The sequence below is a fragment of the Enhydra lutris genome, unplaced genomic scaffold (assembly GCF_002288905.1).
Source record: "Enhydra lutris kenyoni isolate GAN:26980312 unplaced genomic scaffold, ASM228890v2 scaffoldscaffold38, whole genome shotgun sequence".
Taxonomy (NCBI): domain Eukaryota; kingdom Metazoa; phylum Chordata; class Mammalia; order Carnivora; family Mustelidae; genus Enhydra; species Enhydra lutris.
The window spans coordinates 6,058,713-6,073,599 of record NW_019154122.1 but is presented as its reverse complement, the minus strand read 5'-3'; the positions used below and the strand labels follow the sequence as shown (position 1 = coordinate 6,073,599).

At 56.2% G+C, this 14,887-nt stretch overlaps 1 protein-coding gene across 3 annotated transcripts in view; it reads right to left on the bottom strand.

Moving 5' to 3' along the window:
• Positions 1–14,887, bottom strand: part of LOC111154622 (capping actin protein of muscle Z-line beta subunit) — a 140,159-nt gene that overhangs the window by 17,218 nt on the left and 108,054 nt on the right. For all 3 annotated transcript variants that reach the window (XM_022514349.1, XM_022514347.1, XM_022514348.1), the window contains exons 5-6: positions 577–718; positions 179–295 (exon numbers count right to left, since the gene is read on the bottom strand). In XM_022514349.1, coding sequence (XP_022370057.1) covers positions 179–295; positions 577–718 — 259 coding nt within the window. The remainder of the gene's footprint in view (positions 1–178; positions 296–576; positions 719–14,887) is intronic.

Below are 14,887 nucleotides of genomic sequence, written 5' to 3'. Positions count from 1 at the left end.
ACAGAGGCCGCCCCGGTGCCCCACCTGTCTGGTCAGGGGAGACCCGTCGGACACAGAGGCCGCCCCGGTGCCCCACCTGTCTGGTCAGGGGAGACCCCGTCGGGCACAGAGGCCGCCCCGGTGCCCCACCTGTCTGGTCAGGGGAGACCCGTCGGACAGAGGCCACCCCGTGCCCCACCTGTCTGGTCAGGCTGCCTCCGAGGTTCATGGTGCCGGAGCCGGATTTGTTGGTCTGCAGCCAGAGCATCACGGTGGAGGTCAGCTTGTAATGGGCGGTGCGACCGCTGGATTTCTCCTGTGGGAGGACACAGAGGACAGAACCCCAGGGTTGAGCCTGAGCTGGGGTCATTCTCACATGTCCCTTCCTTGGATGTGGGGCCATAGCACGACCTTATAAAGCCCTGGCTGGTCTCTAAAGGGACCGACTCTGCAACCACAGGGTCTTTATCGTTACTGACCACGGCAATCCCGATGTGTCTTAATCGAACCGGCTCTGGGGCATTCTAGGAGTGACGGGGTTTACGGATCACAGCATCCTCCCACCGCTTCGAGAGACAGGTCGGCCGGGGAGTGTACCTGCACTTCTACCACGTGGATGGAATCCCAGCAGCCCTTGATCTTCTTGGATCCGTCTCCAGCCTTCTTTATGAGAATCACTCCAGCAAAGCCGTGATCCAGATCCCAGAGGTAGACAGATGAGACTCCGCCTTCAAAGTACCTGCCGGAAACAGGCCACGTGCCATGAGACGCCAAGCCGGTCGGATTACAGATCAGCCCAGGGGTTCATTCGGCAAAGCTTCTCCTGAATGTCTGGAAGGAAGGCCCCTCCCTCCCTCCCTGTGATGGTTCCGGGCCTGACTCTTGCGCATGTCCTGAGTACCTGCTGGTTGGGGGCAGGGGTCCCGGAAAGACCAGGGGCTCAGGATGAACTGGAGTTCGAGCTCTGCCGCTAACTCAGGCTTTGCGGTCTTGGGCAAGCTTACAAAACTTCTCTGGCTGCACGTTCCTTCCAGAGGAAGGACCCAGCAAAGTGTGTGACATGGGATGGACATTCGATGGGGATTACTGCTACCCTCCGGGATGACTAATTCACAGGGGGGATAAAGGGGCAAAACCCAGAGTAGCACACTCCTCCCCACCCCGAGCCCCCCCAACCCTCCCCGCCTCCCTCCAAGCCCCGGCTGCCTGGGTTTCTGTTGGTCTTTTGGAGCCGGAAATGAAGAGCTGAGCTTAGGGCAGAGCTCCATACTCAGGTCTGAGTCGACACGGAAAAACTCCTAAGAACAAACACAAGAAAAGGCCAGAGGAGAAAAGGAAATCAGGCCAGGGTCCCAAATCCAAGAGACTCAAGGCGACAGTATGGCAGAGCCGGGCTGCCGGGGGCGGAGGTGGGTCAGCAGCTGCTGTGTGGGGCCTCAAACTCTGCCGCCGACCAACCGGAACGCTGGAAAACACGCGTCTCTGTGGCCCGGCATGTTCTTTACCAGCGCGTCTATGGCCTCTCTGACCCCAATTAACCTCGGCATCCACAGCGTGGCAGGCACGCTGGGCCCCGCCAGGAGGGCGCTATCGTGTGTGAGCACAGGCTCAGACGTGGCGGAGGCGGGCCAGCAGCACGCGTGTGGCAGCGAGCAGCGGCTGTGTGTGGTGGGGGGTGTGGCACGGGCCCCCCCCACTACCAGCCGCAGCCGTACCTTCCCCAGCCACCAACTCTTTATTAAGTGCTCCCAGGGACCAACCACCTGAACTGGGCCCTCATTTCATTATGAAATAAGAACGGTAATACCTACTTTATAGGACTCTTGAGATTAAAAAAAATAGGAAAGTAAATAATCTGACTAAAGACTATTATTGATTTTAGTAACAAAAATACGTACTAAAAATAAACAGGTCCGTGAATTCTCAATAAAGCTGTTACATAATAAAAATACACATGATTAACGCTAACATTTCGAGAATGTGGGTGAAGAGTACACAAGAATTCTTTGTAACAATCAGAGCAAAGGAAGCGTCTTTCCCCGTGAGAACCACAGCCTCCTGCTGAGCCATAAGGTGCCACGGGGCCAACCCACCACAGGGCCCGTGGGGGCCCAAAGGCTGCATACGAGGTCTGTTCCCCTGCCCGCTGGGGTTCCAGCCCGCTGCGGCCGCCATGTCCTGTCCCTGCCTCTCCGTCCCCACAGGCTCCATGGTGATTAAGCTGTCCAATGAGATTCACCCCAACTGCCCACCCTCACAGCCCTGGTCACCCTGGGAGGCGGGGCTGGTGCAGTGGATGCCCGGTGAGTGGGCCTGCTGGACAGACACATGGAGGGGACCGGCCCCAGGCCAGTGCGACGCAGAGCACACACACGATGGGCAGGTGGGCGTGGAACAGAATCCAGAGATCCAAGTTCCCTAGGAGTCACACCAGCACCACCGAGGGAAGAGCAGCCCAGCTAATATGATCCCAGTCCTGCCGGACACGGAGGGCTGCTCCAGCACTCGGCTTCCCCCTTGGTTGGCTTGTAGGGAGAGCAGCCCCACATCAAAAGGGAAGCTCTAAATCTGCAGCTTCTCTCATGCTGGTCTGAAGGAAGGGCCAATAATCCCTTCTTGCCGCTGGCCATCCAGGAGTAAAGGCGGACACCCAGTGGTCATTCTCCCCCTTCCCGCCCCCCCACCCCACAGCGCGTGGCTCGATCCCCATGACCAGAGAGCGGCACTGGTCTTGTCTAAGGCCCCACGCCCTCTGTGTGCCAGGATACCAGGGAAAGCGGGCCAGGCTACCCCAGAAGGGAGCCCAGAGAGACTCTGGGGGCCCGAGAGCCCCTGATGACGTCGCCTGGAGACCTGCTCCAAAGCGCCAGGCAGCTGCAGTCCATCCCCTCTGTCCCGTCCCTTAGATTTATTTTCTTCCGGAAAATGAACAACCGCATTATGTTTTACAAGGTGGAACTGGCCATTTCCACTCCAACGCCCCACCCAGTGGCCCGGCTCCCACTCCGGGCAGCTTGTCCCTGGCATCCTCAGCTTCCTCTGTGGGCCACAGTGACCGGACCCAAGCTGCCAAGATGCTGGAGACCAGGAAGGCAAAATGCAAACTTAACTCTGACCTCTACTGCTCTTCTTTTCTCCAAAACTAAGCAATTCATTGCAAGGACATTCTAAAACAGGGAGACTGAAAAATTAGCCCAGAATACCACGTATCAACTTATCCCATAGATCTCATTTTTCCAAATCCCCTTCCAGTCTTTGTCCAGATGCCGAACTTTTACGAAACGACAAGCAGAGCCACGGTGCCGTGTTGGGTTCGGCCTCTGCGCTTGGCAGGGACTCGTTAGCGCTTCTCCCGGGAGCCACACGATCTCGGTAATTGTTTTTCGCAGCTGAGGTCGTATTCCACCAGCTAGTACCCTAATTTACAGTCGATCGGATCTGCCACAAAGGAATGGCAGCCGTGTTGGAGGCGATGCTGTCGTCCTGGCTAGGAATCTACTCCCTCTCCCGTCGTCAGGGTGTTCCTCAGCGGGGTGAGACGGGCGTGCTGAGACCCGGGCTCCGCAGGCAGGGCCCCGACACCACAACAATTCAATGATGGACCCGCATTCCATTCACCAAAGGGCATCTCCAGACACCGGGGCGGCAGCAAGTCTCAACCTGACGCTCCAAGACAAAGGGAGCACAGGACTGTGCCATGAGGAGGGGCCGGATCAGGATCTCCCAGAAACGCCAGCCTCTCTGGCAAGCGCCGTCAGGGCCGTGGTGAGCAGGCCGATGGCAGGGTGACTGCGGGGCATACAGACAGCTCCCCATTACATGGTTTACGGCTCTGCTCTGCGAGTGAAGCATTAATTAAAGAGGGACCTCAACAAGTTTTTGAAAATTTATTCTTACCTACTGTACTTTGATCATAATGACATGAAACAGGAAAAAAATAATTTTTATGTGGCTCACATTTATGAGTTTTTACATAAAGGCTTTTGTGGGTATTTTAAGAATGTGCTAAAATGTTGTCTGAAACCACATGAAGCCATCTGAAGAGTCGCCCGCCAGAACTAACAGCTCACACATGGAAGCACTTTAACTGGCCTTTGTATACTTAATGAGTCAAACAGTATTAATATTGTTTAAACGCTAACATGCCATTCCAATAAGGTGGCTCCACCACCGCCACCGCCCCGCGCCTGGGCCCTTGCACATATGTCGACGTGAACCAATGACCAAATGGGGCCCGGGAGAGAGAGAGCGGGCTACAGAGGAAGCCACCTGGCCCTACCCGGGGCTCTGCCAGCTCTGGATCACTTCATAGGCCCCAGCCATCCAGGGAGGGTGGGGGGACAGGCCCAGCACCAACGGCCACGGCACTGCTGTGTGAGGCAAGGCCCGGAGTTCCTGCAGTGAATGCGCTGGTCAAGAGAGCAGCTCAGAGAACGTTAACGCACAGAGGCCCAAAGACAAAAGCACGGGCTCTTCTTAGGCCTGAAACCCACAGCCAGTGAAGAGGTGAAGGATACGGGAGGTGGACAACGCAGGGACAGAACGCAGGGACACTGGAGGAGCACCCCAGCCCCCGGGGGGACTTGACCCATGAGGCAGCAGGGCCTCGGGAAGCTCCAGGAACACAGCTGGGGGAGAACGACAGAGCGGAGTCAGCCTCCGTGCTGGTCTCACCGAAGAGCAAACCCATTTAACCACACACAGTCTCGGCAGCTTCCAACACTTTCCCAGTAACGGAAAACACTAACTTTTTTTTTTTTTTTCACCTGCCCCCCCCCAATATTTTATTTGTTTAAATGATTTTTCTCAAAGAAAACTCTGCTCCCAACATGGGGCTCGAACTCACGACCGAGAGCTCAAGGGTCGCGGGCTCCACTGCCGGGAGTCAGCCAGGCGCCCTGAGGGTGAAGGTGCCCTAAGGCAAAGGAAGGGCAGGGAATTCAGACGGTGGCACCAAGGAGCTGGGGTAGCTATGCATTGGCTCCCCAAGTCTGGAAACTGTACTTGATTTCAACATGCAGATACGGGTTCTGTAAGCTCAAGATCAGGGCCCCACTGACCCAAGCTGGTCAGTGCCCTGGACCAGCCGGGAGCACGTGGCGTGACTGGCAGGGCTAGCTCTGCAGCAGCACAATTACAATGAAGCACCCGGTCACGTTCACACTCTATCATCAGTTAGATGCCTGAACGTGGACCAACTAAAAGGCCAACGTGCCAGTTAACTGTCCTGTCCTCGGAGTTCAGCATCATTTCTCCCAGAAAATGACTCCTGCTCCTGAATCATGTCACAATCATGGACACGGATTCTGTGTCCATAACTTTTCAACCATAGGACTCCCCCAGAGGGAAAACAAAACACCTCCCGCGCAAAAAGACCTATTTCACAAAAGAACGGAGGAAAGAAAATATCCCGGCCCCTGAAGCTTTATGGAGTGTGCGAAGCCAGGCCGTGTGTGGAGCCCTAGCACAGATGCTGGTTCTGGAAGTGTGAGCTGTGAGCCTGAATTACCCAAGCCCCAGTCTCAGCCAACACCGGGCTGCACACCCAACGGGGAAGATGGGACTGGAAAGGACCGTGACATCATCGGCTTTCCCTCCTTCCTTTCAAATCCCCTCCAGGGAGAAGAGCCAGATCTGTGCTCCCAAGATGGAGGCCCCCAGCAGGTGATGAGTCACCTGCCACGACCCTCCCAGTTCACCACAGCCAGGACACACCTGCTGGGAGCTGGCCCCGGCTGGCTTCACTCAGATGTGACCTTTTTGCCACATGGGAGCTGGGCCGGGAGGCTGGAGCAGACGCAGAGGCCCATGCCATCACTCCCAAGCCCCCAAGACCAGTCAGGGGCATCATAAGGTGAGCAACCCCCTCCCCGATGCTGGAGTGTGAATATGCCAAGAGAAAGGCAAGGAATATTTATCTGGCACCAGTGTGATGCCAAAGACTGATTTCCCATTTGCAAAACGAAGGAGCTGGATTGCAGGCTCAGTGGCGTCTTTCCAAGCTCAGACTGCCCGGGATGTAGTGGCTGTATCAGGGCCTGTGTGAGGCAGACCCTGAGCACCACAGCACCAATTACCAACATCTTAAGTTGGTCAAAACTCTGCTTACATGCCTCCAGGGACAGAGAACTCACTAGTTTACCAAGGCCACTGTTTTCGTTTTGAAGCGTTCAAACAGTTTGCACTGGACTGGAGTGAAAATGCGCACTGTCAGGCAGAACCACACAAAATAATTTAACAACCTTCTCTCATGTAGTCCTTCTAAATATCTAAAGACAGCTTACATAAACCCCAAGATTTCTCTTCTCTGGCCTTCCCATTGTCACGTTATTGCTCGTAAGACATGATTTTAAGTCCCTGCACCTTGGCTACCCTCTTCTGTAGGGGTCCGAGAAATCAATGCCCTGCTCTGATGTACCCAGTGCACAGCAGGGACCAGCGCACCGCTCAGGTACGAGGCTACTGCTCCACCCGGGAGCCCAGGGCCGAAGCCGCGCTCTTGGCCCCCATGCCCCACTCACATGGACACAGAAGAGCTTCCACTCATCTCCGATGCAATGTTTCTTCTTAACGTGTTGTCATAAAATTGTCTCCCACATCCTAGATTTTTAAGTACGTGGTACGCTGGACCCAAGAATGTCATTTTCCACTCAGACCTGTTGTATTTAATTCTCAGAGTCATGGCTTCACCATTTCAATGTACCTTTGGGGATTCTGAGTCTGTCGTTAGTGTCCTATCCGAGCTACCCTTTCTTGGGACATCCTTACATGTGGGAATATACCCAGAAATAGGGCGCAACCCAGACGAGTACACAACCGCGTTCTATGCCGCGTGCACCAGCTCCCCGATCCCGCTCCCGAGAGTCCCAGAGGCTGGAGCGAGGCTTCTGTGGAGAAAAGAATGGTCAACTCGGAATGATGCTTATGGTCTGGGCATTTTTCTTTTTCTTTCTTTCTTTTTTTTTTTCTTTTAAGAAGACTTTATTTATGTATTTGGCAGTGAAAGAAAGAGAGCACAAGCAGGGAGAGAGGCAGTCAGAAGGAGAGGGAGAAGCAGACTCCGCACTGAGCAGGGAGCCCGATGTGGGACTCAATCCCAGGACCCTGGGATCATGACTGAAGCTGAGGTAGACGCTTAACTGACTGAGCCACCCAGGTGTCCCTGGACATTTCTTTCAAGCTGGGGGACAGTCTCAAGGCAGGAACTCCCATGGCCTCAGATCTGGCTGGAGATGACGGGGCCCACCAGGGTGGATGAGGGATGGGAGAGGGAACAGATGAGGCGGCGGCAGCAGAAATGCCAGAAAGGAGTTCAGACTACACAATTTTAGTGTCAGTCCACTTAAAACAAGTGGAATCCTTCTGGGATCCCGTCCCAAACTAGGAAGACTGTCCCTTAAAACATCCCAAACTGTCAGATTACATGAAGTTCCTCCTTCCCTACTCCGTGTGTCATGTCCAGTCTGTCATGCTTCTGGGGTCTCGCCGAGGAGCAGCGGTGAGACTTGAGGGACACTCTTTACTGTGTCTGGTACTTGGTCATGACAGTGACAAGGAGGTCACGTGGGCCCTCGTTCCAACGGAAACCCCCACGCTCGCGGAGTGAGCGTATGGCAAAGACAAGGAGAACTAAACCCCGAGGCAGAGCCACTCCACCAGCGCCTGGGGTCTGGCCCCAGAACAATACCTTCTTGTCTCCTCCCGGCCTAAAACAGGGACTGAGGGAGCCGGCTGCCGGATGCAGTTAGTTTTTCTGGCCATCCTTGGACGTCCTCAGAACCTAAAAAGGCACGTGGTTCCCACAGGTGCGAACAATGCAGTTCTAGCCCGGGGGAAAGAACAACCTCCCATTTGCTTGGAGAGGCATGTAACACCCGGCCTCCTTCCTCGCAGCGCAGACCAACATTCCTTCCTCACCGGCTCCAAACCTGTCACCACGAGAGGCTAAGCAACCTCCCTGCCTGACAGAGGGATGTGGGTGCTGGTCGACGATGCGGCTTCTGGAGAGCCCACAGAGAGCCGACGGCCATGACCCTGAGGGTCTGGGGACTGCGGGCTCTCCCCGCCACGCAGGTGTCCCAGCTTCTGCTGGGGCGCACCCGTGAGACCCCAGTGGAGGCAGCAGGAAGCGCGCAGGAAACCGCAAGACATTCACAGCCACTGGCGGCCGTCCGAATCCCCAAATCTCTCTCTCTGGGCCGAGAAGGGCACAACTCCTCCCTCCTCCTAATCTTAGCCAAGGTCTCGCCTGCCCTGTGAGCATGGTCCTATCCGCACTTCCCTGGGGGCTGCCGTTGGCTCTGCCCAAAATGGAGAAAGGCAGGCACCTGGCTCTGGGCTGGCAGATGCGTGCTGAGATGGCAACTGTCCTCCTGCGCCTTCACCACAGTTTGCAGCACGTGTCCGAGCCCGTCCGTGGACACGGGACAGCGATTCTGCGGAAATGCCCTCCAGGACACACAGGTGTGCCAGTCCCGAGCAAGCACACCGACTTGTGGCTCAGGCACGTGTGGCTTTCATGCCGCTCGCCTGTCGACGCGCCATCTGGATCCCAGCTGCAGCCCTCTACAGCCCGTCACGGGGTTTTTACAGTTTTCTACTTGCAGACACACCACAAAGGCCTCTCTAGAAACAAGGGAGCTGCTGCAGGGGCTCCAGACCTGGCTCTGGGACCTGAGAGAGCCGTCCATGCTTGGCACTACTGCGACCATCTCCTGGCTCTCCGGGCCCCTGACGACGATCCTGCCGGCTCGCTTGGCCCACGACTCGAGAATGTCGACAACCCAGGCCTTCTGGAGGTGCAGGCCCACCGCTCTCATCCAGGAGCTGCCATTGATGGGAACCCATTCTGTGTCAAGGGCTCTGAACACATTATTAAGAAAACCCAGAGAGTGAAAGAAAGGTGCCCCAGCCATGTGGCCGAGAAGAGGGCCGCTGGGACCAGCCCTGGGGTCTGGCTGGCCCCATGTACTAGGGCTACCACAGCAGTGCAGGTGGGCAGCTGGGCTCGGGGCCTTGGCTCAGACTGTGAGGTTGAATTTGGTAAAGATGAACACACACCCACAACCATGCTGCTGTACGCGGTGCTAGTTCAAGGTCAGGGAGAAAGTCAGAGGAACAAAGGACACTATACTGAGCGGCCGGGAGGTGGGAGCTCACTACTGAGCACCCAGCTCTGGGACATCTGTGAAGGAGGGGTCCCCCACCTCAATGAGGCCACGAGGGCCTGCTGGCTGAACCTTCGTAAGACCACCCACCCTGGATACCTGCACAAAGCAGCCTCCTGACAAAGATGGGTCTACCAAGAGCCTGGGAGGCAGCATAGCCAAGAGCACAGCTTGACCATTGGATGGACCTGGGCCCTCCTTCCACATGGGCACTGGCACCCCAGCACATGGATCAGCACAATCCAGAGTGTGACCGTGTGCCATATAGTTTGCAAGAACCCAAAAGTTCTAAAGGAATCAGAGTCCCTGATGCTGATGATCTGCGGGACCGTGTTTGTTAACAAAACGGTGTTTTGCACACTCCTGCTTTTCATTTAACTTTATTTTAGCAGATAAAAGTCAGACGGTGCATGCCACGGCCACCAAACCCAGAGCTGCAGCCTTAGGATGCCAGCCGAAGGGGTCCCATTCCTGGCCTGCAGGCTGGGGGCATCCTGCCGGCTCGTCCAGACCCTCTCTTTAGGGGCTCGAGAAACCGTGGCAGACACCTCTGCTTCAGAGCGGTGGCACGGGAGAGCTGAAACTCAACACTGTCAGGGCAGGACACAGACCAGCTCAGCAACCCCATCCCCTGGAAAGCCAACAGGACCCTCTCGACCCGTTTCCCTAGTCAGTTACAACAGCACAACCGAGCGGGGCCCAGGTTTCCCCATTAAGTGCTTCCAGCACTTTCACACAAGCCTGAGGAGTGGCAAGCCAGAGTCCCGCAGCAGGCGGGGCAGTACTCAGAGGCCCTCTGTACGCGTGGCCGAAGATACAAACAATACATGTGAAAACCCAAGTACTAATTACGGTGCCGAAAAGCCAGACGCAGACCCCGGCCCCGCCCAGCAGTCCCTGGAGTGCAGCACATTCGGCACGCGGGGCCTGTCGCAGGGCCTACTGGAGACCTTCCTATCTGGGAAGAGGTCCCACACCTCTGGGCAGGAACAAAAAGTGTTCTGCATCACGAGCCATCAGACCTATGGGGAGGCGCAGGGACAGAGGGCAGAGGGGCCAAACCAAATGGCCCAGGCTCCATCCAGCTCCAGAACTTTCCCACACGATCCGCCACCCCTTCACACCTTCCTGCTCAGTGCTTTCACCCACTTCCTAGGGGGGCTGGAGTTGTGACTCCAGAGACCGAAGGTAAGGGCCAGCTGTTTCTGGTCGTGGAGGCACTGGGCGACCTTAAGCTACAGATTTCACCCAGCCAGACTGAGGGACGAGTAGTTAGGACCAAAGCCGTCCTCCCCCTGCTTCTGCCAGGCACCACGGTGGAGCCTGGGCTCTTCATGACCACCCAAGGCTCAGTGATTCACTGAGAGGCTCACAGGGCTCAGCACAGAGTCTTGCCACCAGGAGTCATTCCAGCCGAAGGAGACCAGGCAGGAGCAGCCAAAGGAGAGGCAGGAGGGAAGAGTCCTGAGGAAACCGGACACGAGTCTGTAAGAGCACATGGCTCTTCTTCCAGGGCTCGCACACGGCATACTTCGTTCCCCCGGCAAGTGTGCGACACTGTCTACAGGGACGCCCACGGACTAGGCGACCAGGGTTTTTACTGCCAGAGTGCTGTCCACCTAGCACACAGCAGAATTCCAGGCTCCCAGAAGGGAAGCAGGAGCTCGGCATAAACCACCATGTTTGCGTGAAGAGTTTAAGCACCACGAGCCATTCTTATCAAGGAATGGTAGGGACCCTCCAAAAAGCCAAGTTCCTGGACACCAGCTGAGGCCAGCGCTACAAGGGCAGGAGTTCCACGCCGACTACTCGAACTCCCTCCTGCACCAGGGCAAACGCCGTGTCATCCGCGCACAGTTCCAGCCCTTCCTAAAGTCAGGCTTCCCTGCCTCCCTGCCTGGGTGTGCCCTTCCCCGCACCTGCCAGCCTGTGCAAGCACTGTGTCTGCTCCGTTCCTCCTGCGCGCGCCTGCACCTCTTCAAGCGCTGCGAAAATCTGAGCCCCACGACGGCAGGGGCTGTCCCTGACGCACTCCCCACTGTGCCCTGTGCTCAGAGCACAATGGGTTTTCAGTGTCTGCACAACGAGGTCGTAAATACTCGCCTGTCACCACAGATGGGAACTACTTCACTCCGTTTTGGAGACAGGATTTACTTGAGGTCCCAGGGTGGGCTGGGAGCAGAGGCCCAGCCAGAATGCGCAGCCTTCCACTGCGGCCGGTGACGCATTCCAGAGCCTGCTACCTCACTGCGTCTGCACCCAAACACCCTGTGTCCACAGAACATAAGACAGCCACAGGATAACGACCATAAAATGAGAACAATCCTGTCCTCCTGACAGCTCAAAGGTCACCACGTGGACCCGATGAGTCAGTGCAAGAGAAGCCTTGCGAGCCCCCCTCAGCCCCTAAGACAGCAGAACGACCTTGACCTCCTCAACATATAAGGAAACAGAGGCTCAGAGAGTTCACTTACTGGCCCAAAGTCAGCGAGCGAGTAGGGCGGAAGACAGAATGAAGTCCAGGCCCTCTCGGGGCCCGGCTCCTCCCGACTATGCAGCTGGCTGGACGGCGGTGGGCCTAAGACTTCTCCTGGGCCGTCTCCACCTCCCGTCTGAGCTGGTCCTCCCACCATTGCCTACCTGCTGCCCCTGCTTCTGCTGCTCCCTTCTCTTCAGAAAAGCTCCCACTGCTTTCTGCAATTCCTACCAGGACAGACATGCTGAAATCCCCCAGGCCCGATGCTGACGTCCGATGAAAGTGGGGGGGGGGGGGGGGGGGGGGGGGGGGGGGGGGGGGCCCTGAGGGGCCCAGGGACAAGGTCTGGGAAGGCAGCCGGGAACATGGGAGTTTCCAGGACTCCCAAAACCACAGCAACGAACCTTCTTCACACATGAATAAGGATACCCTGCCCTTCCAGAGTCAGTGTTGCCCAAATGTCAAATGACAGAGGGCCAGAGAATAGGAGGAAGAGGCAGAAATGACCACGATTCTAGCATGGCCCCCGAGAGAGGAGAAAAGGCAGGGAGCTGGGGTCAAGCCCATCCACCAAGCACCCTGGCCGCTCCCAGAGGCTCGTGGGTTTCTGGACTGCCACCGGGACGCCAGCCTTGTTTCATTCTGTAAACTTCTTCCAGACAAGAAGGGTTGATTAGAAAAGCTAATTAAGTCTTTTGAAGATTATCTCAGACCCGAAGCAAGGGAAGAACACAGAACGTCTTCCCGCCCTGCTCCGCCACCCCCCCAGACTCTGGCCTTCATTAAGCTTTGATTTCAATCAACTGCACACCCACTAAAATTAACTTATAAGGCCAATAAATTGCAACCGCATGTTTGAAGGTATTATCTGCTGCAAGCCAAGAGCCGAGGATTGCAGAGCACGGGGCAAGATGTCTGGTACAGATGGGAGTAATCATTTCTGGACGAAAGCAGTGCCAGCCCCTTCAGTCAGAACATCTGGTCTCAGCAGAATCCAGGCCGACAGAGGCAACAGTGAGACCCAACGTGAAAGCCAGAGCTGGGAAGCTTTCCCTGGGAACCCAAAAAAATCAAAGCACTGATCCTGGGGTTCACGGCAGCCAACCGGGGGCTCACACCGCAAGTGTGAGGTCTCCGACAGCAGCAAGCGCCCACCCTGCGCTGAAGACCCCACTGCTGAGTCTCCCAAGAAAGACGGGCAGACCACCTTGTGGGGTTTTGTGACTGATGAGCTACCCTCGCTTGGGCCTAAAAAAGCAGTCAACTTTGCTGAGAAAGATTGTGAAGTGATCCCATGAGCCAGCCACCCAAGAGCCTGCCCTTTCTGCTACCTTCCCCGCTCCCTAGATGCCAGGCGTGTTCCGATGACATTCCCTGGACTGAGCTGGGCCCACGCTCAGAGGCAGAAAACTACACTGGGGCTTGGTAGAGAAAAATCGAGCAGGCTGGATGCTGGTGACCAGGATGGGAGGGCTCGGGGAAGGGCAGCGAGGAGTCAGCATGGACTGAGAGCAGACCCCACCTGACCGGCCTGCAGAACAGGCTTGACATCCCTAAGCATGTGCAGCAAATGGACTACTTGAGCCGAAAACCAGGATTGCTTGGCTGGTGCAACCTACAGATGTTGGACAGTCACTCCCCAGGGAAAGCTGTCACCACAGGCCCTTTCTGCCACTGACAATGGCAAAAAACAACATCAATAAACATGGTAGGGACTCAGGGAAGAACACAGTGAAGGAGCTGCGGAGAGTCAGGCAAGCAGAGACTTTACTGGCTTCCAAGGGGCCCCGACTCGCACATTTCTTCCACAATGGGGGAAAGGGGTGTGCAGGCCGGGGAGGGGGCACCACGCCCACACGGGAGTTAGAAGTGGAGGGCCTCAGGTCCACCCATCCCTGGCTCCAGCTCCCTCCCTGTGACCATTCTGACCAGCTCCTGGGGAGACAGCGAGCTCTCCCTCTCTCTCTCTCTCTGGAAAAGCCTGGGCAGCTCTAGGTGCCCGGCCTGGATCCCATTTCAGTTCTAGTCTCTGGCAGTCATCCTCGCAAGAACATCAACAGCAGGAACAAGGTTAACGGGTCCACAAGTAGAAGGAGAAAGGTCAGGATGATAAAATCTCCCTACGAGGCCAGTCTTAGGGCATAAACCAGTGGGGTGGCAGAAAGAACACTTTAGGCCTTTTCTCTTGGGGGGGGGTTGTTTGTGTATGTGCAATCTCCACACCTTCAGAGGATGAAGCAGACAATCTCTGAGCCAAATTCAGTGCCCTTCCCAGCATAGCGAGGGCCCTTCCCAGCAGCAGTCCACACAACCAGAAGCTCGCCGAAGCGTTCTCCACAGGAGGATTCGAGCCCGAAGGCTGGAGCCTGGCAGCTTCAGTCACCTGAGAGGGTCAGTGGTCAAGAAGTCGAGCACAGGGTAGGCCCAGTCCTAACTCTGTGACCCATCAGGATTGAAGGAATCTAAAACATGTAGGGTCATCAGGACTCAAAGACCCAGTTAGCACAGGGGATACGTCTGCTCTTCCCATTCCTTAAGCCCCATGGAGTGCAGACCAAGCTCCAGTTTGGAACGGGGTGCCCTGGAGATGGCGGGCTTGCTCACCCCGTCTTCCTGGACACAATGGTGAGCCTGTTCCACGCTCATGGTGGCAGCACTCCCTCTTCCTCCGGAGCCTCCTGGCATCTCCCGCCAGGCCTGGGACACGGCCACCTTGCCGGCTCCTTCTGCCGCAGCTCAGAATGCCTCCCCTCAGAGCAACCTTTGCCAGTGACAAAGGACAGGCGGAAGGAGAGCTCCGCAGCTTCATTCCCTGGGGGTGACAATGAATGAGCCTTCCTACAGGAACTGAATGTGTCTTTGTTGCTGTTCTTTTTGAATATTTTCTTTTTAAGTAATCCCACACCCAATGTGGGGCTCAAACTCACAACCCGGAGATTCAGAGTCCTGCACTCTACCCACTGAGCCAGCGAGGTGCCCCTGGAATGTGTCCTTCTAATGGGAAGGGGTAGAGAGAAAGGATAAAGGGGAAGGTGTGGCCTACTGCCCCTTCATCCTATGGAACAATCCGGTCCCTAGAACACCAGGTAACCACTGGCCTATGTTCAGTTCAAGGCAGAGACACGGCCTCTTAGCTCCTGGCTGACTTCCCTCTGCTCCAAAACCACAGGAAAAAGAAGAGCTCACATTCTGGGCCCCATACCATGGTCACCAACGTGGCCACCAACAGCTCAGGGCACTCTGAGAATGGCAACTTCTGGAGGTG